Source organism: Lutjanus erythropterus, chromosome 6 (genome assembly GCF_056507025.1).
Source record: "Lutjanus erythropterus isolate fLutEry1 chromosome 6, fLutEry1.hap2, whole genome shotgun sequence".
NCBI classification, from domain to species: domain Eukaryota; kingdom Metazoa; phylum Chordata; class Actinopteri; order Lutjaniformes; family Lutjanidae; genus Lutjanus; species Lutjanus erythropterus.
Genome location: NC_139322.1, coordinates 39,691,132 through 39,717,904, shown reverse-complemented (window position 1 = coordinate 39,717,904; position 26,773 = coordinate 39,691,132). Strand labels below are relative to the sequence as shown.

Below are 26,773 nucleotides of genomic sequence, written 5' to 3'. Positions count from 1 at the left end.
TAAAATTTTCATATTTACTGAAAAATAATTGAAATCATAATAATGTGACATTTGCTTGTGTCTGTATCAAACAAACATGTTTTATTTCATCTGGAGAACAAGATTTGTTGCCCAGAGTATCTTTGCAGGACTGTAATATCTTATTATAATGCAGTTTTCACAAACATTTTTCCTTTTTCAAAAAATTGCGATTAGTTTCTGGTTCTGCAACTTGGATATTGCACTTGGCCATATTGCGATTTCAAAAATTATTTGATTTATTGTGCAGCCCTTCTTGATATTCAACAATAATTTGGTCACAAATAGAGCTGCAGCATTGAATCCATTATTAAATGAATTGACAACTACTTTGACAATCAGTTAATTTTTTGGAGTAATTTTTCAACAACAAAAAAATCCAAATTCTCTGATTTCAGCTTCTCAAATGTGAATATTTTCTGGTTTCTTTACTCTTTAATGACAACAAACTGAATGTCTTTGGGTTGTGGACAAAACAAGACATTTGAGGACGTCATCTTGGGCTTTGGAACACAGTGATAAACATTTGTCACTATTTTCTGACATTTTATAGGCCAAACTAATTGATTAATTGGGAAAATGACTGACAGATGAATAAGTAATGAAAATAGTTGTTAGTTGCAGTTGTTAGTCTGAAGTGCTCCCTGAAATGTATTTTTAGAGGGAGGAGTGGAGGATGTATACAGACACAGTGTTTTCTTGGAGTCTTGCTTCATGTTGGATACACTCAAGAGCTAATATGACACCTTGAGTCTACTGTAACTACATACTGTATACATATGATCTGTTGATACATGCAAAATAAATACAGATCCTACCACCACTACTGACAAATGTTACAAAATACTCCTTTGGTCTAACAGCATTAGTTGGTGTTCTGAGAGCAGTGTTAACATACCCCACAATCACAGATTGAAAGGTTAGTAGATAAATTTGAGCAGAGGCTGCCCCACAGTCATCCATCATCATATCTGAGGAACAGAACGGTTTACTCTCAGATCTTGTGGGGAACAGCATAATGGCTGGCTTTATTTTTTATACTTACTGTAATACTAAGTTTGGCCACAAATTCTCTCTCCCAGAATGACGTTCAAAGTGAAAACGGTACTTGTCAGTGGGTTTTCTATTGTAGTACAAGGCAACCCAGTGACACAGTGTGTGTTACCAAAGAACGAACACACAGTGACGTTTGTACAGCATTTGTGGTAGAGGTGACAGAAATATTTTGATTAGAGGGATCAAAGATCAACAGGCTGAGGGGTTATGCTCTTGTACATGAGCAATCCTTGAGTGTGTGGAGCACTCTCGAGTCTATGCACTCAGCAAACAGTGTAAGGGTCAACCAAAGAGTCGTCTGTAGGCACAGACTCAGACTCTGATACTTCTCCCTACACTTAGCTACAACAAGTTTGGTTTTTAAAAACCAATGCTGCAGAAAGATGTTTTATTTTTTTTTTGTATATCCAAACATCCCTCAGTTTTACCTTTATATATACAGTATAAACATCCATCCATGTACTTTAAATTAGTTGTTTGAATTAAATAAAGAAGAAAGGTGAAGTCTGATTTGATAGACCTTCACAGCAGTCATTTTGACATGAAATAGCAGTGTTAACATAGGTGATACTGATGATGTGAATGAAGGTTCCGTTCCATTAAGGTCAAACAGAGTCAGGCTGCTGCTATTATGTATGTTGCCTCACTGGAAAGGCTCTGCCACACTAAATGGATCAGGACCTGTGTTTACCCTCCTCTTTCATGTCAATATAGCTGCCGTGAAAAAGGTCTATATGCAATATGCGGTGGAGTTTGCATGTTCTCCACATGCCTGTGTGGGTTTCCCCTGGTTTCTATACAGTAGCTGCCCTCTGCTCCTACTAGTTGGAGGGGTTAAATGCAGTTGTGAAATCTGACTGTGTAATTGTACTATGTATGTTCACAAGTCAACCTTTACCTTTATATTTAACACAGTTTTCCCAGATTCTATTAATTTTTTCCCACAAACTGGAAGTTAGAGTCAACTTCTATAGTGTATTATGTCAGCTTAGTCCTCAACCTCAGTTTTTCACCTCCTAATATCATTATCCTGAATCAGTATTTGTGTATTTGTTTTCAAAACTTACAAGTCCTATGTTTATTTTGCTCATATTGTACCTTAAAGTAGGTGGCAATTCTACCTGCACCAATTTCTCTATACATTTCTTTATCTTCTGCCAGTAAATAGAGGGGCAGCCTCAAAGAAGCATAGAAGTGTTTGGCTTTATTTGTTCTGCACAATCTCCAACACCTTGTACCTTGATATTTTTGCTGCCAGTGTTATAAAAAATCTTGTCATTTTTTTTTATCCATATTCACTCCAAGATAAGGAGCATCTTGCTCATGAATGTCTTGCCATACATCCACTGATATCACTGTATTTGCCTCTTTCTCCCACTTCTCTTTATATAATGTACCATCTCCTTTGAAATTTTTCACTCCCACGTATAATTTTCAAAATTAACTTCGTACCCAAATCTGATTTATATGCAGGTTAATAATTACTAACTCCAGAAAGCTATTAGTATTTCTACAGAGAAGACTAAGAGGAGACATCAAGTGCTGTAGGAGACACACTATATATGTTTAATTCTATCAAAATGACACATAAACAGCAGGTTTAAGTCAATGGTATTGATTAAATTTAGGGCTACAATTATTGATTATTTTCACTATCAATAATCTGTCGATTATTTTCTCAATTAATCGATTAGTTGTTTGGTCTATAAAATGTCAGAAAATGGTGAAGAATATCAATCACTGTTTCTCAAAGCCCAAAATGACGTCCTCAAATGTCTTGTTTTGTTCACAACCCAAAGATATTCAGTTTATTTACATAAAGGAGTAAAGAAACCAGGAAATATTTACAAATTTGACTTTGGCAATTCATTTAGCAGTTGGTTAATAATCAAATAATAGTTGCAGCTCTAATTAAAGGTTAAGATAATGGGCCTAACTGATGTGCCAAAGCTGGACACGCCACCAGCGTTTCAGGGCAGAGAAAACTGCTTTTGTTTTTGTGATTTTGAGACTTAATTTGATATACTTGGCAATTTATTTAATCATTTAAATTTGGCTGGGTGGTTAATAATGTTGCTGTAATACAACAAACTCAGAACACACATTTATGGTTCCTTTACATTAACTTTAGTAGGTATAACCTTCCTCTGTGTGTGTGTGTGTGACATCATAACACATTGACTGTGTGGAGCAATGCCTGCTGGGAAGCAAGCTGTCTCTGCCCCACCTTGTCAGAGTCCAACAAGCACTTGCCATAAACACTTGGCCACACATGCCCAGAAACCTGTCAGACACACTGACACGGGCCCAATCTCTGTAGCTCCTGCATTCGTACATTCAGCAGCATGTTTGAGGTGGTGATATTTGTATAAAATACACACACACACTCACATATCTGTCTACATATCTGGCATACAGCACTGTCTGCATTCAAACCTTGATTCTCAGCAGCTGAAGTGTTGAGTGTGAATGACACACTGCCCACAATGTCACATTCAGCCAGCAACAGAGCAGTGAGGGTTGATGTTGAAACTGAACATGCACACCCTTATCCACCGATAAGGGTATTTGAAGGCCAGCACCGATATGAAATTCAGCCACTTGGTGCTTTTTGTTTCTTTTAAGCACAGAATTGGAGGGATGGTAAACAAAGAATTTACAGCTGTTGATTTGTCTGTTCCAGTAGTTTAACTCATGCTCACTAGAAAAAACAAGTAACAACAAGCAACCCATATTTATGTTTTATATCAGGTGGTGGAAATGGCTAAATCCCAGTGGAAACAAAAGTTAACAGCTGCGAGCTTGTTTGCGTTCATACTATTAGCAACCAGGTCATGGTTAGCGTTACTCAGCATGTTGCTAGCTTTTAGGTTGATGTTATAGATGCATGTAGCAACAAGTAATACACAGGTAGCAGAAGGTGGGGTTGTGTGATAAATTAAAATTTTCCAATTGGCCACCATCAGCCCATCAACCGGTGATTGGCAGTAGTGCTGCAGCTATCGATTCTTTAAGTAATCAAGTAATCTATTGATTATTCTGGAAATTAATCAAGTAATTGGAAATATTGTGCTTTCTGCAATTTTTTTTCCAGTGAATTACTTTTGCTTTATTTAAGAGCAATGGTAATATACAAAGAGAAAGTAAGACAGGTCTCTTAATGAACAGCTATAAATGAATAAATTGCTAATGTAAAAGTATTAAATAAAGTAACTTTACTTTTACCGTAGTATCTTGCTTAGTACTTTTTACTGAAGTACAAAAGTAAAAGGTATTAGTGTCTGCAGAAACCACAAACTGAAGATGTAGGTCACTCTTTTTACTGAAACAGTCACCAGAATACTTTGTTAACATGTTAAACTTTACTAACATGTCCCCTTTTTTCTCCTCTAATGAGTTTGCAGGTCTATATTTATTAATAAAAAAATACTGTTAAAGTGCAACAAAAGCAATAAAAATGTTGACTTTCCAAAAAAGGAAACAGTATTTTTTCTACTTGTGGTATTAATGCTTTTACTGAAGTAAAGGATCTGAGTACTTTTTCCATCACAGCAGGTCAGTGATCAGTGTTTCAGTGAGACTCTGTGGCTCAGTGAATACAGTGATTTATTTATGATGGCTTGCCACATGAAAAACATGAACACCACGTAGGGCTGGGCGGTATGACAAAATTTTCATATCACGTTTTTTTTAAAAATCATATTGGTTTCACGGTATTTGACGGTATTTTTTTTTTTCATGCAACAGTGTTCTTACTCACATTTTCTTCTACTGAGAACAGAATTACTGCAGTTGATTGTCTTTAAACAGCCCATTTTACTCTCATAAGGACTGTATCATGTTTTTTTCATGTCCACACACAGGTAAAAGCATGACCCCTTCAAATTATGGTTACCATCACATGGACGACTATACAATTAAACGTCCCCACCCACGCTAGTCGGCACCAGAAATACTAGTTATTTAAAATATTTAAAAATGAAATATTTGTCAATATTTCATTCATGCATGATGCCAGTTATCTGTTGCCGCATGGCACTAGTCAGGGCTGCGTCCCTGTCAGACGACAGCCCCTCTCACCCAGCGCGTATGAACCAATCGCCGTGGCAACACCGGATGTTTACATCAGCGAAGTCGGACAGATGAATGTAGACTGTGACAGAATAAGCTGATCTATATTCACTCAACTGGAGAAACGTGACCACATTAAGCACATACACAGACATAAACCTGCAGGAGGAGATGCTGCTGCTGCTGCTACTACTAGCTGCTAACGTTAGCCACACTGTGTGTCAGGCTGACAGCTAACGTTAGCTCTGGGTCCTTTACCTGCAGACACTGTGACCCTCTTCGGTCTGAAAAGGTGAAGCGTTTACTGAGTTGTCATGTTTTGTACATTAATGTGTAAGGTTTGCATTACACAGCGCAAAGTAGCGCGCATTTCAGTGGCATTTAAAGTATGATTTGGCGATTGTAGACTGTGATTGTGGTATTTTTTTCGGACAGTGTTTAACATTATAAATTAATAAATTCTGCCTTGTGTTTTCTTAGTGACTTTTCTAAATTAAATTTTGTGTTTAAACAACAAAGAAATTAGTCACCAGGAACATCCCTAGTACACACGCTCAAGCAAGCATGCCTGTGGTGTTGGTGTGTAGCAGTGAAATGGGTCCCCGCTGAGACACTTTCCCGCTGCGCACGTTCCGGACATTGTTTGGGCTATTCACTGGTATGGCGGTATATGAAAAATTCATATCATAACGAAAATTAAGACCGGTTTTCGGTACGAACCGGTATACCACCCAGCCCTAGCACCACGACTAGCTGTGCACTTTTCTCAGCAGTGTCTAGAAGGGAACTCTTTATTTGCAAAACTCTTGCAAGATTTGTGTCAGTTGTTTCTGGTGAAATAATCAAACTCACGCGATCTTTTGCAGGTGTAGGGTTCCATTCTAGACGTAATCCTTTCTCTGTCTCTCTGTCAAATCACTGACAGCGGACTGTCTGTTGACAGTATGATGTTACACTCTGCAGTATTTCCCACACAGAAACTTTATTTGTGTGGACACCCAGGTATAGTTTGTGACCAATTTTGGCATATTTATTTTTTTAATCAGTACGAGAGGATGATAGGATCCATGATTGATTAGTGATCAGTCTGCCCTCCTTCCCTCCTTCACCACTTTGCTCCGCTCTGAGAAGGTCTGACAGTCTCTAACAGTGAAATGCAGTCTCTCCTCTTTAATGTACAGGCCTCCTTATACAGTTGTTTAATCTTATAGGAGGTGCATGTGGTTGGTGTGGATGTCATTCACCATCATGTTAGTTTCAACTGTTAAATGAACTCTGTCATTAACAACAAGTCTCCTCCACATGCAGCTTCTCTGCTGCTGTGAAAACTGAATCGCAGGTGAATTACATGAAAAAAACAAAACAAAATGCGAGTTGGGTTTTGGGGTGACTTTATGAAACATCCTGCTAATGAAGAAAGTCAACAGATCAGACAGACAGGGTAAGAGAGACTCACTGACCTCGCTCTGCATGTGCATACTGTATGTGTGCGTATGGTGGAGATGCAGAAGAGAGATGCTGCAGCTGTGTGATAATAAATTACATCAAAACTTAAACATTGGAGCTTATCAATACTCTGGTCTTTAATAATTCAGCTGTTTAATACAGAATTTCAGTCTATAAGTTTCCCCCTACATGTAAAACAGGGTGTGCTGTACAGTTGTTCAGATTTAAATGATGCCTTTTAATAATCGAGTTACTCGAGGAATTGTTTCAGCACTAATTGGCAATATAACTTTACAACCAGCAATGGGCTGGTTGTAAAGTTCTTCTTTCTTTGGACGATAGATTCGGACCCTAGCAGAAGGTGAGGGGGATGCAGACTGCAATAGGTGGCCAGTTGTATTCTATTCATTCTATTCCAACAGCCAGTCAGATTAGTGCCTCATCATCATATGTGTGACTCTTTGAAAAATCCAGGTCGTCACAATACACTAATGGATTTTCTGAAAGTATTTCCATAATCCACTAAGACTCTCCTAACCATCTGGATGATAAATATTCAGACAGAAAATTAAGAAGGTACGTCTTTTAAGGCTATTTGAATAAGAAAACAGAGTTGCAACTTGTGAAATGGTTTAAAAATCTTTTTTATAGGGCATCACACAGAATGTTTATCATCCAGATGGTTAGAAGAGTCCGTCTAACACCTTCATAATCTATTCTGAATGTGCCAGTTTACTTCAATGCAAACTGGTAAACAGCTGAGACCGACCTGAGCCAAACACGGCAGCCATCCCCAGTGAATTACATTGTTTTGCTTTCAGTGTATCATTAAGTCTGCTACAAACCCAGCCAACATTTCTCTCCATCTTTTACTCTGTCAAACCTGTTTGCACGTCCAAGTACTGTGCACATAACTGGCTGGATACCAGTTAAACTCATCAACCAGTGGCATTCTGTTGTATCCTTATTTTGTTGGTGACTCGTTGGAACCCCCTGAGGGATCTCTTGATCTCTGCTGCACTTAGACAAAGTGACTCAGTCTTGACATTTTCTGTGTGTGTCCATTCAGGGACATGCTGATCACAGACTTGGCAGCCACGGTAACCTTTGCGGAGTTGTGTGAGGAGGTGAGAACTATGTGCAGCGTTGCCAAGCAGCAGCCCATCACACTCAAGTGGATCGATGATGAAGGTGGGTGTGCCTCAAGGTAAAATACTGTACATCAGTCTGTGTGCTCCGTCTCGCCTGCTATGTCCTTTTTAGGCTCCTGCTAAAGCCTGGCTCAAAAATGCAGCATGAAAGCCCATTTCCTGGGCTCCTGGCCAGTCCAAAAGTCATCACTGTCACATCCCACTGCACACTGGAATGATTCAAAGGGCTCATATCCAGCTGTCCACACTCTACAAATTTGCTTTCATGACGATGTCTGCTGTTAGACAGCAAGTTTTTTTTTAAACAAATATCTCAATTCATTTGGAATTTCAAGTGATGCCTTTAACAATGAACTTAGTTACATTTAATCTCAAATTTGTAGGCGGATAAACAGCCATATGGGCTTAAAGGTAAAAACAGCAGGACTTGTCATAGATGATCGTAAACACGTCAGAAAGATAGTTTATTTGTGTGTTGGTAGTCTGCAGGGTTTGTTGGCTTACCTTTATCATCAGGACTAAAGCCAGAATACTAACAAATGGGCAGAGGCATTTTTCTTCCGTTTTACTAGTTAGTCCTGTAACCTGTTTGTCTGCTCATCTGCGCTGACAGAGACTGACCTCTGGTAGCATGTGCTGTGCACTACAATCCAGAATGTGTCAGTTTAATAGAAAGAGGAGCGCCTGGATTTATGACAGTATTGAAAATCATACTGTCAGGATTTCTTAATACCCTAGTATGCTGTAATAGCTTCATACCGCCCAAGCCTAGAAAATACCCAAATTATTTTTCACTTTCACTTTTCACTTTTAACATTATGAGGGAATTTGGGTCTGGTGAAATGAATGTCATACATTTTAAAATACAATAGATAGTAGGAAAGTTCAGTAGTGACAAAACATAGCCAATAGTAGCAATTTGATGTCTCCATATCAATATTAGGGCTGTCATGATAGAAAAGTTTGACTACACGATTATCGTGGCCAAACGACTTTGTCACTAAAAGTTCATAGAAAAGTGTATGGAGGTGGAGAGAGAATCTGTAACTATACCTGTACATATATGATTTTGCATGGCAGTAGACTCTCAGTGGCTGTAATAGTAGCTAGTTAGTTTGCTAGTTTCTGCATTGAGATTGAAACAAAAATTATTTAAGCGCATACAGCATGTTTAAGAGGTGCTAGATCATTTACACTGTCTTGTCATATGTGTTTTAGTAATGTGATATCTATATCAGGGATGTTCCTGGCGACTAATTTCCCTGTCTATTAAACACAAAATTTAATTTAGACTAGTCGACTAGTCTAACACTAAGAAAGCACTTTAACAGTTAAAATTTAGCAGAATTTATTAATTTATAATGTTAAACACTGTCCAAAAAAAATACTGTGTATTAAGAGCCATTTGAAGCCGTTAGTCATGGTCTATAATCGCCAAATCATACTTTAACTGCCGCTGAAATGTGCACTACTTTGCGCTGTGTAATACAAGCCTTACACATTAATGTACAAAACATGACAACAACTCACTAAACGCTTCACCTTTTCAGACCGAAAAGGGTCACAGTGTTTGCAGGTAAAGGACCCAGAGCTAACGTTAGCTGCCAGCCTGACACACAGTGTGGCTAACGTTAGCATCTAGTAGCAGCAGCAGCAGCTCTGCTTGCAGGTTTATGTCTGTGTATGTGCTTAATGTGGTCATGTTTCTCCAGTTGAGTGAATATATATCAGCTTATTCTGTCACAGTCTACATTCATCTGTCCGACTTTGCTGATATAAACGTCCGGGGTTGCCACGGCGATCAGTTCATACACGCTGGGTGAGAGGGGCTGTCGTCTGACAGAGCCGCAGCCCCGACTAGTGGTGGGCGACTGCAAAAAATCTTAGAGGCAACAGATAACTGGCATCATGCAGTTTGCAGCATGCAAATGACCAGTATTACAGGTGCCGACTTGCATGGGTCGGGACGTTTAATCGTATAGTCGACTAATCACACGCATCCCTAATCTGTATTTGGTAGTTATCATCAACACCAGTATATCATAACACCCCTAATCACAATCCACCTACCTGATAACTTACAATGCTCTGGGGTAGCCTACACATGTAGTTGCACCAACATGATGCAGAAAGCAGTTGTTCTGGAGCACTCAGGGACAATAGGAGAACAAGTACTAGTCCTAACAACCTTGCTACAATGCTTTTGTCCTTGGAAACATAAATGCACAGATATTATGCAACTAATTATATTCTTTATCACATCCAAATGTGAATTGTTTGCAATAAAGTCCACCAGAGAACAGCAAATGTTCGAACGTAATGCTTCACTAAAACAAGCAATAATAGTGACTCTGAAGTTTGCAGATTTGCATCTCATAGAGGGGGAGGTTATTGGCCTTGGTGGAGGTCAGCACTCTCTGAGTTTCCTTCTAGTTGCTTTTAAAAGAAGGATTTGGCAAATAATAGGTAGAGGCATTTAGTTCAAAATATAAATCCACTATTCAGTATCCCCCCAGTCTGCTATTAACCACAGAATGTAGTTTGAAATTTCAGTTTACATGAAGTTATTGTATTTCTTACCAAAGAAAAACAAAATCAGATACTAATTACATAGTATATAACCTCCAGTGCAGCTGTTGGTGAACTGTATGTTTTATGTATAAGACATGACAAATATAAACTGAGCCTAAATCCAAAGTTGTGTCTAAACACCTTTGGTTACGCGTTATTCAGCATTAACAGGTGACAATAAATAATATTTCAGTGCTGCACACATTTAGACAGAACGTGTTCTTGCAGAAAAGATGTTGTGAAGGATAGAATCAGATGATAATACTGATAATATATGTGTGTGTGTGTGTGTGTGTGTGTGTGTGTGTGTGTGTGTGTAGGGGACCCTTGTACCATCTCATCTCAGATGGAGCTGCAGGAGGCGTTTCGTATTTACAATCGAACTAGGAGGTCTGGGCTGCTGCTGCACGGTGAGTTAGCACCTACTGTGAATTTTATGATATTCCACAATTTGCCTCAGTGGACAACTTTAGGAGAATAAAGATTCATGCCTTAGCTAGCACCATAAAATTGAAGGAATGACAACGCACTTACCAAACTTTATGCAACCCTTTATTCATGGCTTTCCTTAAATACATATTTTAAAATGAATATTCTCTAAATGTGGATATGATTTGATGTTATAGTGAATCTTTGGTGAGGATATTAAGATAGAAAGAGTTTGTGTCACATTCATGTTAATTGATGATGTTCATCATCTGTGTTGCAAGTGGATAAGATCAGGTCAGGGTTTTCATTTTCCTGACCTGTTTCTTTTTTTCTTACATCTCTGCTTGGTGACAAGATAATAAAAACAGTGGATTGAAATAATCAGTTTCCTTTTATTTCCGGTCTTTGCAGTATTTCCCAGTATCCCGGAGAAGCCTGGCCTGCCCTGCCCTGGAGAAGACAGTGAGTAGATCCAGCTGTGCTTTCACTCTACATGCTCAGACCTCTAGGACTGCAGATTACAGTCACTGGGGTGGAAACAGTACTGTAAGAGTAGAATAAGCACCTGTGTATGTGGCACCTGGTACCAGTACAAAGTAGAGTGGAGGTGGATGAGAGCTCTTTGGATCTCTCTGGACTTATCTGTCATCTCAGTGCCAGCCCTCAGTCAGCCATGATTCACAGTTAACACCAGTCATAGAGTTACAGTTAGATCATGCAGTGTAGCAACCACAGGTACCAACTACAGAATTTATAAAATAGAGGGTAAAGAGCTTTGAAGACAACCAGCAATAGAAGCCCTTCTGCTTGTTGAAATCTTTTGTCCTCAAAACATTGCCTCCATTTAAGACTTTGACCCTGGATGCTTTGAAAGCTGTTCACTGCTTCTGAGTTTGTCTCGTTGTGCTCTAAAACGTTAACTTGCATCTTTGATTTTTGATCATATTTGTCAGATACTTGCTCAGTAGTTTTGTTATCTATTAACTGCCTCAGTTTTCAGCCCACCTGCAGTGGTAATCACCCAAACAACAGGAAAAACAGCTTACCTGATGGTTATGGAGTTGCTTGAATTTCCTTTGCAAAGTGGCCACGGTGACTTTAGATGTGTCAAATAGTATTGGATTGTTCATATTTCCTATTGATGTGTCATTTGTGGCTCATTCAGCTGTAATTGAAAAATGTTCACAGCTAATATTTTCATTGATCAATGTCAGTGAGTTTTGCTGATATCTCCATAGCTCATTTAGTGTCAGCTTTGAATTTTATTTTTAATTGAATCATGTTCCCAGGCAGTCTCAGAACTTTTGACCGGTGAAGTCAGTGCACTTGCAGTGCTCTTGAATTGTACAACAGCATGCCGTTGACAAATGGATCATGAACACTGGGGGGCTTTGGGTTTTATGCACTTAATACAGTAACTCGTGGCTCTACATCTGAATGAGACACATAACACGATGGAAATACTTCAAAGATATTAATCAATGAAGATGCAAATTGTGCGCTGGACTGAGGTTTACTGCAGCATTTGGAATCTCAGACAAAATTTCAGGTAAAGCTTAAAGCTTCAAGAACACCGGATTTCTACCTTATATCTGGGTGAAGTAGCATGTATGGATTTGTCTTCAGCAGTCGGCTGTGGCAAAAAGTGCATCTCACTGAAGAAAGTTGCCAAAATCTTCAGAGGAATGCATCTAAGCCTCACACCAAATGAGTGAGATCCTTTTTAGAGTTTTTCTGAGTGAACATTAACTTTATTAAGCCGACCATATTGAAATTGAAGTGCGCACAGTGTGAGGCGTCAGCTGTGCTCAGCAGCAGCCTCTGAATGCAAATGGAATGTGGAATCTGTTTCAGCTCAATAATGTGACTTTAAAAACACTAAATGACTTGTTTTAACAAATTTTGTTAGTTTTGAAATATGAGGAGTTGTAAAATATCACTTCCATGAGGTCGTTCAGTCAGACAGTGACAGATCACAGGTTGAAAATAATAATCCCCACGCCTCACCTTATCACACCTTAAGAATATAAAGGCTGACATTTTTAGACCTCTCAGCCCAAGTTGGCAGCCATGATGATGAGTAAATCCACTGAATAATTTCCTGCCAAATTTTTTAAGTCCTCTTCCCATTTGTTTTTAAGGTAATCTTGTCAGATTACATAGATTGGGACGTTTATATATCCTGCCTATAATCTGCTTTAGGTTTGTCCTGACCTTGACAGTAGAGGGCTGAAGTAGGGCTGAAAAAGAAAGTATGAGGCTATAGAGTTTCACAGTTGCTGTAAAACATGTTACCAAGCAATACCACTCCCACTAAACCAGATGGCAAAGATATATGTTTTTAACAATCGGAGCAGAAAGTGACAGATGGCAGAATACAAATGAGCTCCTTAACTGGTTTCAACATGGGAGTTAGTGGTATAATGGTAAAAGGTAATGGTAAACTTTATTGTGACATTTACAAGGAGACAAAGTACAGTTATACAGCCAGATTCAGCCTCTGCATTTAACCCATCCTAGTGTTAGGAGCAGTGAATAGGGATCAACTCAGTTCTTAGCCAGCATGTTGGTCAGCAGTGCTGACTGGAGAATTGACCTAGCATACGTGTTTTTGATGGTGGGAGCTGGAGCACCCGCATAAAGCCACGCAGGCACAGGGAGAACATGCAAACTTTACACAGAATGCCATGTCCAAACCAGGATACAAACCCACAACCTCTTTGCTGTGAAGAGAAAGCTAACCACCGTGCAGCCCATCAGTAATACAGCTTTCCATAATTTGCTGCAAAAACTAAAGACATGACATGCAAATGTGTGAAAAAAGTATTTAAGCCGGTGTAACTGGCAACTGTGGTTAGGGGCTGCAGTCATCTCCTTAGCAAAGGAATAGCAGCTCGTCACTAAAATGAGAAAAGATTCAGTTTCTGGAGAAACACAGCACTCCCAGCTGTGTCCTTGCTCGATTTATTTTGCGTACCTTGACATCTGGCTATAGTGCATGCTGCAAAGTAGCAACAGAAGAAGCTTCGTATTGTTTGTGTTGGATGTCTTTGAGAGAGAAAGACAGAGACAGAGGGAAAATGTGCAGCATGCAGGGTACACACTGACTGGGGAGAAAGTCAGCTGAATCAGAAAAACACAATATTATTTTCTTACTGTTTCAAAGCAGTTATGTTCTAACCACAACTAAACACACCCCCGCACAACCCTGTGGCAGATCACTGCAACCACTGATTCTGTCTGAATATGGCCTTTAAAGGGAATTAACATTACATGATTACAGATAGCAGTACCGCTTCTCCAGGAGCTTATCAGTACTTTGGTACTGACCAGTTAGAATGGGCACCAATTTAGTACTGGTCTTCTGTACCCACCCCTGTGAGTAGTAAGAGATGGGCTTTACTAATGAGAGTTCAGAGCACAGTATAGCTCACAATGAGGTGGACCACAGGATGTACCCTGAATGTAACCATGCCATCCCACCTTGGGGGCGAGGCCTTTGCAGTATGCATTTCCATATACACAGCATTTTTTGTTCCAAATAAGGCTTTTTTTCCCAGTCAGAAAGGTAGGGATACTTTGAAACAGATAAAGGAGCCTCAGTAATACATTCATCTTGATTGTACTGATACTGCACTTTAGAGGGGCAGCAGATCCCAGCGTTTCATGTCCTGTTCCATACAGGCTACCAAAAGCAGGAGCTTGGCTTTGTGAGTATGTATTGTGTATTGTGAGTATTTATAAGTATGTGTACTTCAGATTCCCAGATACTTAATTAGAAAAATTAGGCATGTTCTTGGCATTTATCTTGCTTTATAAGCATTAACTCACTTTTTTGAAGGTTTGTTTTGTATCCGCATATTTTTACAAATGTATTAACTATGTTTTGCAGTTGAGGAAGGATTGTTAAAGTGTCAGACAGGTACAATAGTGAATCGCCTGCATAAAGCAATGCTTTATACTCCTGACCTCCTCAGTCAATTCCTTTAATATTAATATGCTGTCATCCTTGTCTTCTACCTCTTTGCAGATTAAAGTAAGTGGAGAGATTATTGTTGTGCACACAGCAGTCACTGGGGAGAAATATAGAATTTGCATCTAGAATATAAACTTTGGACCAAAACCCAATTTTTTGAGAGTGGAAAAAAGTCCACACCAACCGATCAAAAATTTTCTCAACATAATCTGATAGTAAAATCTCTGGTGTGTTGGATGAAGAGGGATTGTAAAGAATATTTAGAAGATGGCTAACATTAACATATGAATACCAGTTCTTCATGAAGCTTGTTTGGTTTGTTAAAATGGTTGAAGGAAGTCGTATATTCCAGATGTCAGATCAAGAGCTTTGCAAGAAGAATTACCTCTGTGTCAAACAAAGAAATAGGATGTTGTGAACTACACTGAATAGGATTTTTGTTGTCCTTAACAATAGGCAAAATGACTGCATATTACATAGCTGGGGGAGAGTTTTATAGAAAGCAAGCTTTACGACATTGCTGACTCACTAGCGCCCCCCTCCACAAACTCACTCACTAATTTTGTGAGATTCAAATAAACATTGATATATTCCTGGATTTATTAAAAAATCTAAAATAAGAAGTTGCAGCCAAAGTTGATGATATGAAATTCTCCTTTAACACTGCACATTCAAATGGTTTGTTAGAGGAGAGGACCTGTGGTCATTTAAATCAAAGGATTTGTGCTTTTAGGAGCATGACTGTGCTCAGCCAATTTAATGGCAGTCCTCCTATCAGAGTGTATGATACGACTGTCCTGAGGGCTTGGCCCCTCCAGCAAAGGAACTGCAGCAGTAAGTGGATTCACTCATGGAGGCTTCAATGTAGGTGAACTTTGACATGTGAATTCAATATTTTTTGTGTATAAAAGAAACTATAGGCCTGATGGTTGGATTAGAGCAGAGACTGTGCTATGACCCATGGGAGAATTTATTTGGTGATATATTTGAATGTGAATTAGATTAGATAGATAGCCATTTTTAAAAAGTGGGTCCCCTAAAAAAACAGTTTGGGAAAGCGTGGACTAGAGTGGAGGTCAGAAGTCACCAAACACGAGAATTCATCCTCTGTGAACTAGGGCTGCACACTTCTTGCTAAAATGTGAATCACGATTTTTCTCTCAGAGAATTCAGATCACAGTTGTCTTACAGGATTCTTAATTTTTCAACAAGAACATTTGTTACACTCAAACACGATAAGTATCACCATTGTCACATACACTAAAAAAGTCACAGTTTCAAGGCACTTACTGCAATAGATCTTTGGGTTTTAACCCAAGACTCTTAAGTTTTGAAATGAACTAAAAAAGTTCAGCTAACCTAAAAGCTTTAGTTGAGATAATTTACTTTTCTTCTTTAGATAAACTTGAATCTTTGAGTTTTGTATTTAAAAATGGTTACAGTGAGCTGTTCACTGTCACTTCAGTGAGTTTATACATTTTTTAATACACATTTTGACTTTCAACAACTCAAGGATTCAAGTTATCTAAATAAGAAAAGTAAGTCATCTCAGCAAAAAGATACATAGATGAATATAAATATAAAATATTAATAGTTGGTAAAAACCTTTGGGTTGGACTCAAAACTAAAAAATTGTTGCCTTGAAATTTTGAGTTTCCCCAACTTTTTCATTTTTACACTGTAACACAAAACTAAAATTAATTTCATTTTGTTTACATTTTTTCAGATACTTGCCTCGACTCTAAAGTCTGTAATAGACATTCCCCTCCCCCACTAAGCCAGTTCATGAAGCAGGAGGATACGTCTTGAGCAGCTTGCACACCACGTTTTTTTGGCCGGTAGAATCAGTCTCAAAGTCATGCTGTGGTTTAGAGTTGCAGTTTGTCTCTGATAAACAGATGTGGTCTGTATCCTTTATCCATGTTATATCATTGAAAGATTTTGCACCAGATTAAATTAATGACCACAAACTGTCTCAGTATGTGTACATCTGTACTTAAACTTAATGGCTTGAGTACATAAGTGTGTTCACTCTAACATTTACAGCAAAACAAAGTGCACTGTGAGTACCTGGATGTTGTACTCAAAATGGCCAAAAAGTTGAGCGTGGAATGCTGGACATTTCTCGCACCTCAGTGGTTGCCATTTTGTCTACGTAGCAGAAGGGGCGGGGCTAACAAACTTGTGCACATCGCAGCCCAGGTGGCAGAGAAAGCAGCCATGGTGACTACAGTGGATGCAGTGAAAAACGTATTTTACAGATATAAGTCATGCATGTATTTTTATCAACAAGTACCACTATACTATTGTCTGATTGAAGCACCAATAAGTTTCTTTGGTTAAGTTTATAAAGATTTGAATCAAATATAAAGCAACACTTTGGTGCATTTTCAGTTGGTGAGATGAGGGAGGGTTAGCTTGTTGTTGATGGAAATTATGGCATATTTTTAACCTCCTGAGGGCAAACAACATGTACACAACATGTGTACTACATGATAGTGTACTAATGGAAGTATCCAAATTGAGACATAGTGTCATAGTGAGCAATAGTGTTACATAATATGCTAGGAAATGCCTAAATTAATTCTGAAATATCAAAGAAAGAATTAGTTTACACCTTTCCTAGTGTATTGTCTTTGTGTTTTGCTTTTTTGAGAGGGAAGGTTGCAGACCCCTGGATTAACTTTAATGCTGCTGAACTCAAAAAATGAAATTGCAATACACTGTACACTAACGTTTGCGTTATTTAGATTTGCACTGGATGCTGGGATTTTGTGATGTGATTTAACCATGAATATCTGAAGCAGATTCCATTCTAATTTAGTCTGTAATGTTGAAAATGTTACCATTTCCATAGCTTTTTTAAAAAAAAGTCTTTTTGTTTATACATGGTGTGCTGTATGTAAAAAGTCTAAAAATTGCTCTTAAACTTTCACATTAGTTCAGTTAGTGTCGTGTGAATGTAGCTGGTCACTGTAGGCTCTGCTGCTCTCTCTCGCTCACGAACTCCATGTTGTTTGCTGCACTCCCTCGCTGTTTGCTGTGACAGCATGTTTCAGCAGCTTGTGGACTGCACTCCTGAGTGTGCCTGTGTGTGTGTATGTATGCATGCATGTGTGTGCGTGCGTGTGTGTGTTTGATGGGAGGGGAGCCCTGTGCTTTTGGCCTGAGGCAGACCACTGGTTCACTGTGTGAGAAGCAGAGTGTGACTGTCATTCTGTAGGTAGGTGATGAAGGATACACACATGTACACACTCACACACACACCAAGTTAAGTGTCTGTGATTTGTGTAAAGCTTTGCTTGCTGTGGATTATGTGTAATATTGTACATGCAACAGTTATGACTCTGGCTTCCTGCTGTGTTCTCTCCAATTTAAAGCTCATTTGCTTGCTGTTAAAGTCCTTGAGTGGAGAGAAGAGGGAGGATAGATCTGTTCTTTTCAGAGAGGAGGAGAAGGGAGGAGATCATGTGGAGGAGGGAGGGAGACACTGTTACTCATTCATTTCAGAATGTGTTTTGTGTTTTTCAAGGCTAATGCTGTACTGATATCTCCTGATAAAATGTGCAGTAGCTAAAAAAACAAAACATATTAACATAATTTTCCATTTCCCCTCAGGGTATCTAGCCATGCAGATAGTTTTGGTCTTCTTTGGTGTGGTTTTATTTGTCCTCTGTTAAGACTTGTTTCTGCGTCATTATCATAGAGGTGAACAGCATTTGTTTTTTGGCTAAATATACTACATTTGCAGGGACAGCAGTTTTGAAAAGGATGCTGCTATTGAGCATATATATATATATATATATATATATATATATATATATATATATATATATATATATATATATATATATATATATGTATATGTATATATATACATATGTAATATATATTATAAGATTCTGATATTATCTGTGAGTTACATGAGAGTCCAGCTTAAGAGCAAGAAATTTACACATGACTTGAAGGTGCACTGACTGATGAAAGTAGCAAATATAGAAAGATGTTCAGTTATATGCAAATATTTAGTAAATGTATGGTTTAGTATGTATGTATGGCTACATCATGTGCAGTCAAATATACTGTATACATGGTTTGTTCATAAATGTGTGCTTAAAATTAATAGTGACTGCCTGGTAAATTACAATGTAATGTACAATTTAAAAAATATTTCCCATAAATTCATTCTGGCCTTCTTCCCTATGTGTAAAGAGAACAAGATTAAGGCGCTGTCTGAAATCACTGACTGTTTGAATTCCAAGTTGTGAAATGCGTGAATTATACTGTCCTCAAAAACTACCAAAATGTAATGATAAAAGCAGTGTCTATGGGATGTACAGTACATTTTGCAAACTATCAAATGATGCAATACTTTGCATTTGTTAATTAATATTGTCAATGCTATAACAGTCAACAGTGACATAAAATAATAATTTATCAGCATCCGAAATTCTAAGTTACTGCTCACTGTAGAGCACATAGTGAATAACAGAAGGAAAAAACTGATGTCAGACACAACATACAAAACATTTTTAGCAGGTAATGTTTACAGTGTTCACCATTAGCATTTAAGCAAGGGATGAAACTGGATTGTGATAAAAGCCAGCTAGCCTGCAGTCCTATATTGATTGTCACAGTGGGATCTCTAGTCATTCCAAAATCTTATCTAAATCGTAAAATATTTGTTTCTCAACAAAATGAAAGGTAATGTGACTACAGTATGTTTTGGCATCATTTTCAGAGTTTACAGCACATTTTGAAGATTATTGTGATGGTAATTGTGAATTGCAGTGATTTTGGTCAGGTTAATTGCGACATGAAGAGCCCTGTTTCGATGATCTGTAGTGCATGGTCCAAAGTGCATGGTGCAAGGGCAAATATGCTATAGCAACTCCACTTTGCTATTTAAACAGTGTATAATCTAGGCGCAAAGATTGTATTCAGTTCAGTTCATTGTAATCAATTATTAACCAATTATTAAATCAATCAACAACTATTTTGGTAATTGATTAATCAGTTTGAGTAATTTAAACCAAAAAGTCAAAATTCTCTTTCTCTTTTTTCCAGCTTCTTAAATGTGAATATGTTTTGTTTTCTTGACTGGTTTATGACAGTAAACTGAAAATCTTTGGGTTGTGGACCTTTTAGGACATTATCTTGAGTTTTTAGAAAAACTGATCAACATTTTAAAATGCTGTCTAGTTAGCTAACATACATTTTGTGACTTTTTGTAATCTAATATATATTCTAAATATAATCAAAATGATACAATAAACAACTTAATCGATTACTTGAGAAAATAATCGATTATGAAAATAATCATTAGTTGCAGCCCTATATAGGTGTGTTTGGGCGTAACATGAATGTAACCATGGCAATCTAAAATACCAAGGCAACTCACTGCAATGGATTTTTTACTTTTTAGCCCAACTCAAAATCAAAAGTTTTGAAATAAAGAACAAACTTATAATCTGTAATTGAGATAATTACTTTTATTCTTTAGATAAACTTGAGTCTTTAAATCTAAAGAAAAATGCTTAGAGTTTTAGAAACTCACAAAGAATTGTATTTAAAAAAAACTGGTCACAGTGAGCTGGGAACGATGTCTGTCATTACTTTGGTCTTGAATGACTTTAATTGAAAATAAATATATTAACCATTATCCACTCTCAATTCAATGACTTAACTTTTTAAAATACTATTTTTTGAGTATCTAAAACTCAAAGATTCAACTTTATCTAATGAAGAAAAGAGCATCATCTCCCGCTCCCTTTAAGAGCCATGTGCACCCGTCTCTGCTGGATTTGCATCATGCAGAAGATAGAACGTGAAATGTTCATATTTCCCCATGCTTAGTGTTAGCATGCTAACATTAGGGAGGTTACTAGTGACTAATTTCCCTGTTGATTAAATGCAAAATTTAATTTAGACTAGTTAACTAGTCTAACACTAAGAAAACACTCAGAAAGCAGTTAAAATTTAGCAGAATTTGTTCATTTATAATGTTAAAAACTGTCTGAAAAATATATTGTGTATTAAGAGGCATTTGAAGATGTTAATCACAGTCAACAATCACCAAATCATACTTTAAATGCAGCTGAAATGTGTGCTACTTTGCGCGGTGCAATACAAACCTTATGCATTAATGTACAAAACATGACAACAACTCACTAAACGCTTCACCTTTTCAGACCAAAGAGGATCACAGTGTCTGCAGGTAAAGAACACAGAGCTAACGTTAGCTGCCAGCCTGACACACAGTGTGGCTAACGTTAGCAGCTAGTAGCAGCAGCAGCAGCTCTGTTTGCAGGTTTATGTCTGTGTATGTGCTTAATGTGGGCACATTTCTCCAGTCAAGTGAATATATATCAGCTTATTCTGTTACAGTCTACAGTTACTTTGCAGATATAAACATCTGGGGTTGCCAGGGCGATCGGGGCATATGCGCTGGGCAAGAGAGGCTGTCGTCTGACAGAGCCGCAGCCCCGACTAGTGGCGGGCGTCTGCATAAAATCTTAGAGGCAAAAGATAACTGGCACCATGCATGAATGATATAATGATAAATATTTTAAATGACCAGTATTTCTGGTGCTGACTAGTCTGGGTGGGGACGTTAAATCGTATAGTCGACTAATAGCACGCATCCCTAGCTAAAATTTGCTATTTAGCACTATTTTTGGTCCTAAAGTATCAGATGAAATTTTGACCTGATGGTGGAAGTCAGAGGATCACCAAAGTCAATATGATTCGTGGCAACCCATCTAATAGTTGTGACGTTTCACTCTGAATTCAAAGTCTCATTCATCATTCACATTCATGCTCTGGGGACCATGGATATCTGTACCACATTCATTGGAAATCTATCCAATATTTCAATGCTGACCAAACAATTGGACCAATGCCGTCTTTCCTAAAAACAAGTAGGAATTGATTTTTCCAATAGCTCTCCCTTCTGCCATTAAACTCTGTGTACAGGTCTTCCTGTTTTGTGCCATAAAATAATCTGTCTTTGTCCATTCCTGTAAAACAATTAAATTCCTTCCAAATTAAACCTGATGACACACAGTTTAAACTCCAGTATAGATAAGCTTCCAGTCTGCTGGCTGATGGTCCCATATGTTAATGCTAAATTCACTGAATGTTATCAGAATAAACAGAAATGTTGTGTTGATGTACAAATGTGATCAAAAGGTAGAGCTGATAACAATAGACAAGGATCCCCTTGACAGCAGCTTGCCTTTGGCTTTTTTCCAGCCTCAAAGTGTGATTGTGTGTGTGTGTGTGTGTGTGTGTGTGTGTGTGTTTGTGTGTGTGTGTGTGTGTGGACTGAACAGACCCCCCTCTGTGTGGAGAGAGAATGATGGAGGGTGGGAGGAGGTGGAAGTGTTGAAATCCTGGATGATGCGCTCAGTGCAGGCCGCCCTGCCTTGCACCGGATTCTCCAGCAGACCCCCCCCCTCCCTCCCTGCCACCACCACCACAGCCACCACCACACGACCAAGCCACGCCCAACCCCCACAGCCCCACCCTCCCTCCCACTGCCACCGCTCTTTCCCAGCATCCCCTTCTCTTTTTTCTCAGCTGTGTGGCACCGCTATCTCTCCAGGGAGGAGCCTGCAGCGCTACCGCATCACACAAGGCACAGAGGCGGGCGAGGGACACAGTGTGAAAGTGAAAGACAGGGAGTGAGAGAGGGGGGGGAGAGGGGCTAGCATTGCACCGTGCAGATATCAGCTCTTAATATACAACGCAGCCACTCTCCGTTTTTTCCTTTATTCTTCTATTTTTGGCTGCTCTGCTGCATCAAAAAACGGAGAGATACGACTTCATCGAGAAGAACACGTCGTAGAAGAAGACAGACAGACAGAGAGAGAATTAAACAGGCTTGAGAAAAGCAAGGCGACTCTATCAGCTGTGAGGAGAGAGAGAGGAAGAAAGGGCGAGTGAGTGAGGGAGGGAGGGAGGGAGGAAATAATGAAATAAGTCCCAGGGAGGAGAGAGAAAGAGGGAGGGATCGTCAGAGAGAGGGAGAGGAGGGGATGTAGCAGTGTGTATCCTTGCTGGCTCACCGCACATACACACATACACATACACACACACACATGTACACACATACACACACGCACACTTAGCCTGGATAATGTGCTGAAAGAGGTGGAGAGAAAGGAAGAAGGCAAACCGGTGAGCTATCTATCTCTGCATCCATCCATCCATCCATCCATCCCATCTTTTCATCAATCTGTCTGTGTTTCTACGCCAAACCCAGAGACAATGGATTTAGACGTCCTTGCTGGGATTCTTGTGTGTGTGTGTGTGTGTGTGTGTGTGTGAATGAGTGTGTGTGTGTGTGTGTGTGTGTGTGAGTGAGAGAGATCTATCTGCCTCCATGATTAGCATGTGTGATTGATTCATGCCTTATCGCTCGTCGTGTCACGCATTGCAGGCAAGGGATTGTGTGCATGCAACCTGCTAGCTGTGTTAGCGCGGCCGGTGCCTGCGCCTGGCTGCCTGGCTGGCTTCCTTCACTGTTTTGGAGCCCTGGAAGGCTGTCTGGCAGTCCACTCAGAGGCTGCACCTGCCAACCAGTGCGACATGGTGTTGGCGTGTGCGTATGTGTGTGTCTGTAAAGGTTGCATTGTTATGGCAGTGTATGATTCAATCATTCTATCAGACGAGTGCTGGTGTTAAATTCAGTTGTGTTCTAGTGGTGTAATGGCTAGAATACAGGTTGAATGCACATTGGAACACACTGGCTGGTCTAAAAGCTGTTTCAGAGGCTTTTCCATCTTGACAAGAACGCATTTCTGTCAGAGAACTTTTCATTTTTATTTATTTTGTTGATTTAAAGACACTGACAGCTTTAATTCCAAAATTTAATTGTTAAGTTTGACCTTCAAAAACCTCTTGATGCACCTGAGATTGCACACATGGCAGACAAAACAAAATGTCTCTCCGTCTCTGTCAGACAGGACATGTGTATATATATATATATACATATATATCTGTGTGTGTGTGTGTGTGTGTGTGTGTGTGTGTGTGTAGGGTTTCCAGGGGATTGCTTACCTGGTAGCAGTCCTCACTGCTACAGAGGAGAACAAAGAGTTCACAAAAGCCAAAAGTGTTTTTTCCTCTCTCTTTTTTTGTCACTCCCTATCTAACACAGAGAAAAGACAGTCTAGCACAGTTGTGTATGCGTTACAGGGTGAATTTTCAAGCCAAAAGCAATTTACTTTTAACATTTAGTGCTCTTCAACCTGTGAAAACAACTGTATGATGTCTTTTGTTGCTGTGGAGGAGCTTTATCAAATTTAGAGAAAATAACCCCGGTTATGTCATTGGGCTTTTTAACAGAAAGATTGTGTTACAAACTGCGGGCACGAAGTTTGAAAGAGCTGGATGTTTACCAGGCAGGAAGGGTTTCTCCAGACACTATACAGGTGCATTATGGGAAATGTAGGATTCAATATTGTTAGATCAAGAGGAACAAAGAATAAGCATATGTTCACCCCTGCTGCATCGATTTTAATCAATCTTGCTTGCAAATCTCACAACTTTATGGAAACATAATACTTGATTAAACTTAGCTTGTATGATAACGACAAAAACTGTAGGGGGGGCTGAAGCGACTAATGATTATTTTTATTATTGATTAATCTGCAGATAATTTTCTCAGTTTATATTTTAATTCATTTAGTATACAGTGTCAAAATAATGTTGAAAACACTCATCACAATTTCCCAGAGCCCAAAGTGGAGTCTTCAGATTACTTCCTTTGTCTAACAACAGTCCAAACCCCAAACTTATAAATGACAAAGAAAGACAGCAAATCCTCACATTGAAGAAGCTGGAACCATTAAATGTTTGACATAATTATGTGAAAATGGTTGAAATGATTATTCAATTATCAGAATAGTTGGCAACTAATTTTCTTTCCATCAATTAATCGGCATATTGTTGCAACTCTAGTTTTGAATTTGCAGCAGCTCTGTTTTACTTCTTTGTTTTGTTATATAAGCTGCAGTGGCAGTTCCTGGTTAAAAGTTTTTCCCATCAAATATGCCAATTTAAGAGTTGTTATTTCTACTTACAACAACCTGATTAGCTGCGTCCCTCTCATTCACGCTTGTTAGCATTTCTGCGGCCACTTTTCTGTCATTATTTGTCAGTTTGAACAAATTGAAGATGTGTGTGGCGATTCAGAGGTCCATAACCAGACTAATGTGCCGTACCAAATTGAGGGAAAACTGATTCTTTAGAAACAAAGTTGAGATAATTAAAAATGATGGCCTTGAAGATATCATTAGAAAACCTCTTTCTCAGCCTAGTGCTCCTGAGACTCCGTTTCCAAACCTCTACCAACCCTGCAGAGCCTCTGGAGAGCCTGCAGACAGTCTGGTCCAACCAGATTTTAACAAAAATACATCACTTACAGGAAATACACCACAAAAACTTATTATTAATGTATTATTTGGTATGATGGCAGAATATCCGACCACCATGACTGATGAGACATTGACAAAGAGATCGACTAGGTGCAGGCTCTGTGCTGGTGTCATAGAGAAACCTGGCTGCACAGGGAGGACAGGCTGTGTTCACATAGAAAACAGTGGAGACAGAGACACCTTGTTTTTTGCTACACTGCGACAAACATGCAGAAATTAGAGCATTACTTTTCCCCTGTGTACTGGCAGCTAAATATGTGGCCTCTTGCTACAACCTGAGGGACATCCAGTGAAACACCACCAAATTAAATTGACTGCTGTTGTTGTTTGTTTGTGTTCCAATGTCCTATTTATTAAGGTTATTAGGGTTTGTGATTGTACAAATAGGACTTGGCAAAATGGATCAGAAATAATTGCGACACACAATTTTCTCTTTTCCTCATATTTTCTTTTCCTAAAATAAAGAACCATAAATTCTCAAATAGTACAAATGTGATGTATGTTAATTCAAATACCCAACAGCACGGCTGGACAAATTCAGATATCATTGTATTTGACCAAATACCTCAATATCAATATTGCAACAGTATTGGAGGGATGACTGTTTTTCAGAAGATAAACACGATGAGATTTTTGATAAATAATCACCAGTAATGTGGATATAATGATTGTGTGTACAAACCGTTCTTGAGAATTGGGACAAATCATGTCCAACCAAAAAACTGGACCTGTAAAAGTTATTAAGAAAAACACTCACACAAGTGTATTCTTTATGGATTCATATATATGAAATATATGTAATGTATTAAATGGGTTTGCTTTCATTTTTTTTTTTTTTATGTCTAAACTTGCTCTGTACAAGAAAACAGCCTTGTCCCAGACAAATGCAAAACTTCAAACAATTTGAAAATGTGTTAAAAGCCTTCAAAATCTTCAACTATTTTTTTTTTAATGAAAATGTGTCCCAGATTTCAACTCAGCTCTATCTGTCTCACTTCCTGGTTTAAAAAAAGGCGGGAATACTGCTCAGGCACTGGTAAACTTTTTTTTTTAAACAGATTAATTAAATAATATTTCTATCTGATGTGTGTCAACCGTAACATGTCAACTCTGTAGCCCTTCTAAATCAAAGATAAATAAGAATTAATGTGTATTTTGATTAGCATTCAGAGAACTATGAGCACCTTTAAAAAATAAAATGGCTGCTCACTACAACTATGCTGCGAAATGAAAAAATTAAATATTTTGTCAACTCTGTCAGATTTTCCATCTGATGGAGTTCATGTCTACATTTAATAAAAGTAAAATCATTAGGATGTTGGCCTGTTACAAGGTTTAATAGCCAAGAGTTTGATCTTTTAAAATTCACAGCATAATTGAAGAGTAAAAATCAAAACTCCCTCAAAGTATGGTTTTGTCCAAATTTTCAATAATGAGTATAGAAAGGCTGCAACAGTCTAGTAAGTTCAGAAAATGACATCACTTTACAGTAATGCAGCCTTTAAAACTAGGAAAAGACAACACTTATGCTGTATTGTGATATAACAATGTCCAAAATCTAAGACCATATCTACTCTCCATAAATTGCCTAGCCCTCACACTTAGGTACACAT

At 38.5% G+C, this 26,773-nt stretch overlaps 1 protein-coding gene across 1 annotated transcript in view; it reads left to right on the top strand.

The window, feature by feature from the left end:
• Window positions 1–26,773, top strand: part of prkcz (protein kinase C, zeta) — a 180,103-nt gene that overhangs the window by 5,950 nt on the left and 147,380 nt on the right. Inside the window, exons 2-4 of the mRNA XM_084721862.1 lie at window positions 7,661–7,782; window positions 10,634–10,723; window positions 11,154–11,204. Of these exons, the coding sequence (XP_084577988.1) occupies window positions 7,661–7,782; window positions 10,634–10,723; window positions 11,154–11,204 (263 nt within the window). The remainder of the gene's footprint in view (window positions 1–7,660; window positions 7,783–10,633; window positions 10,724–11,153; window positions 11,205–26,773) is intronic.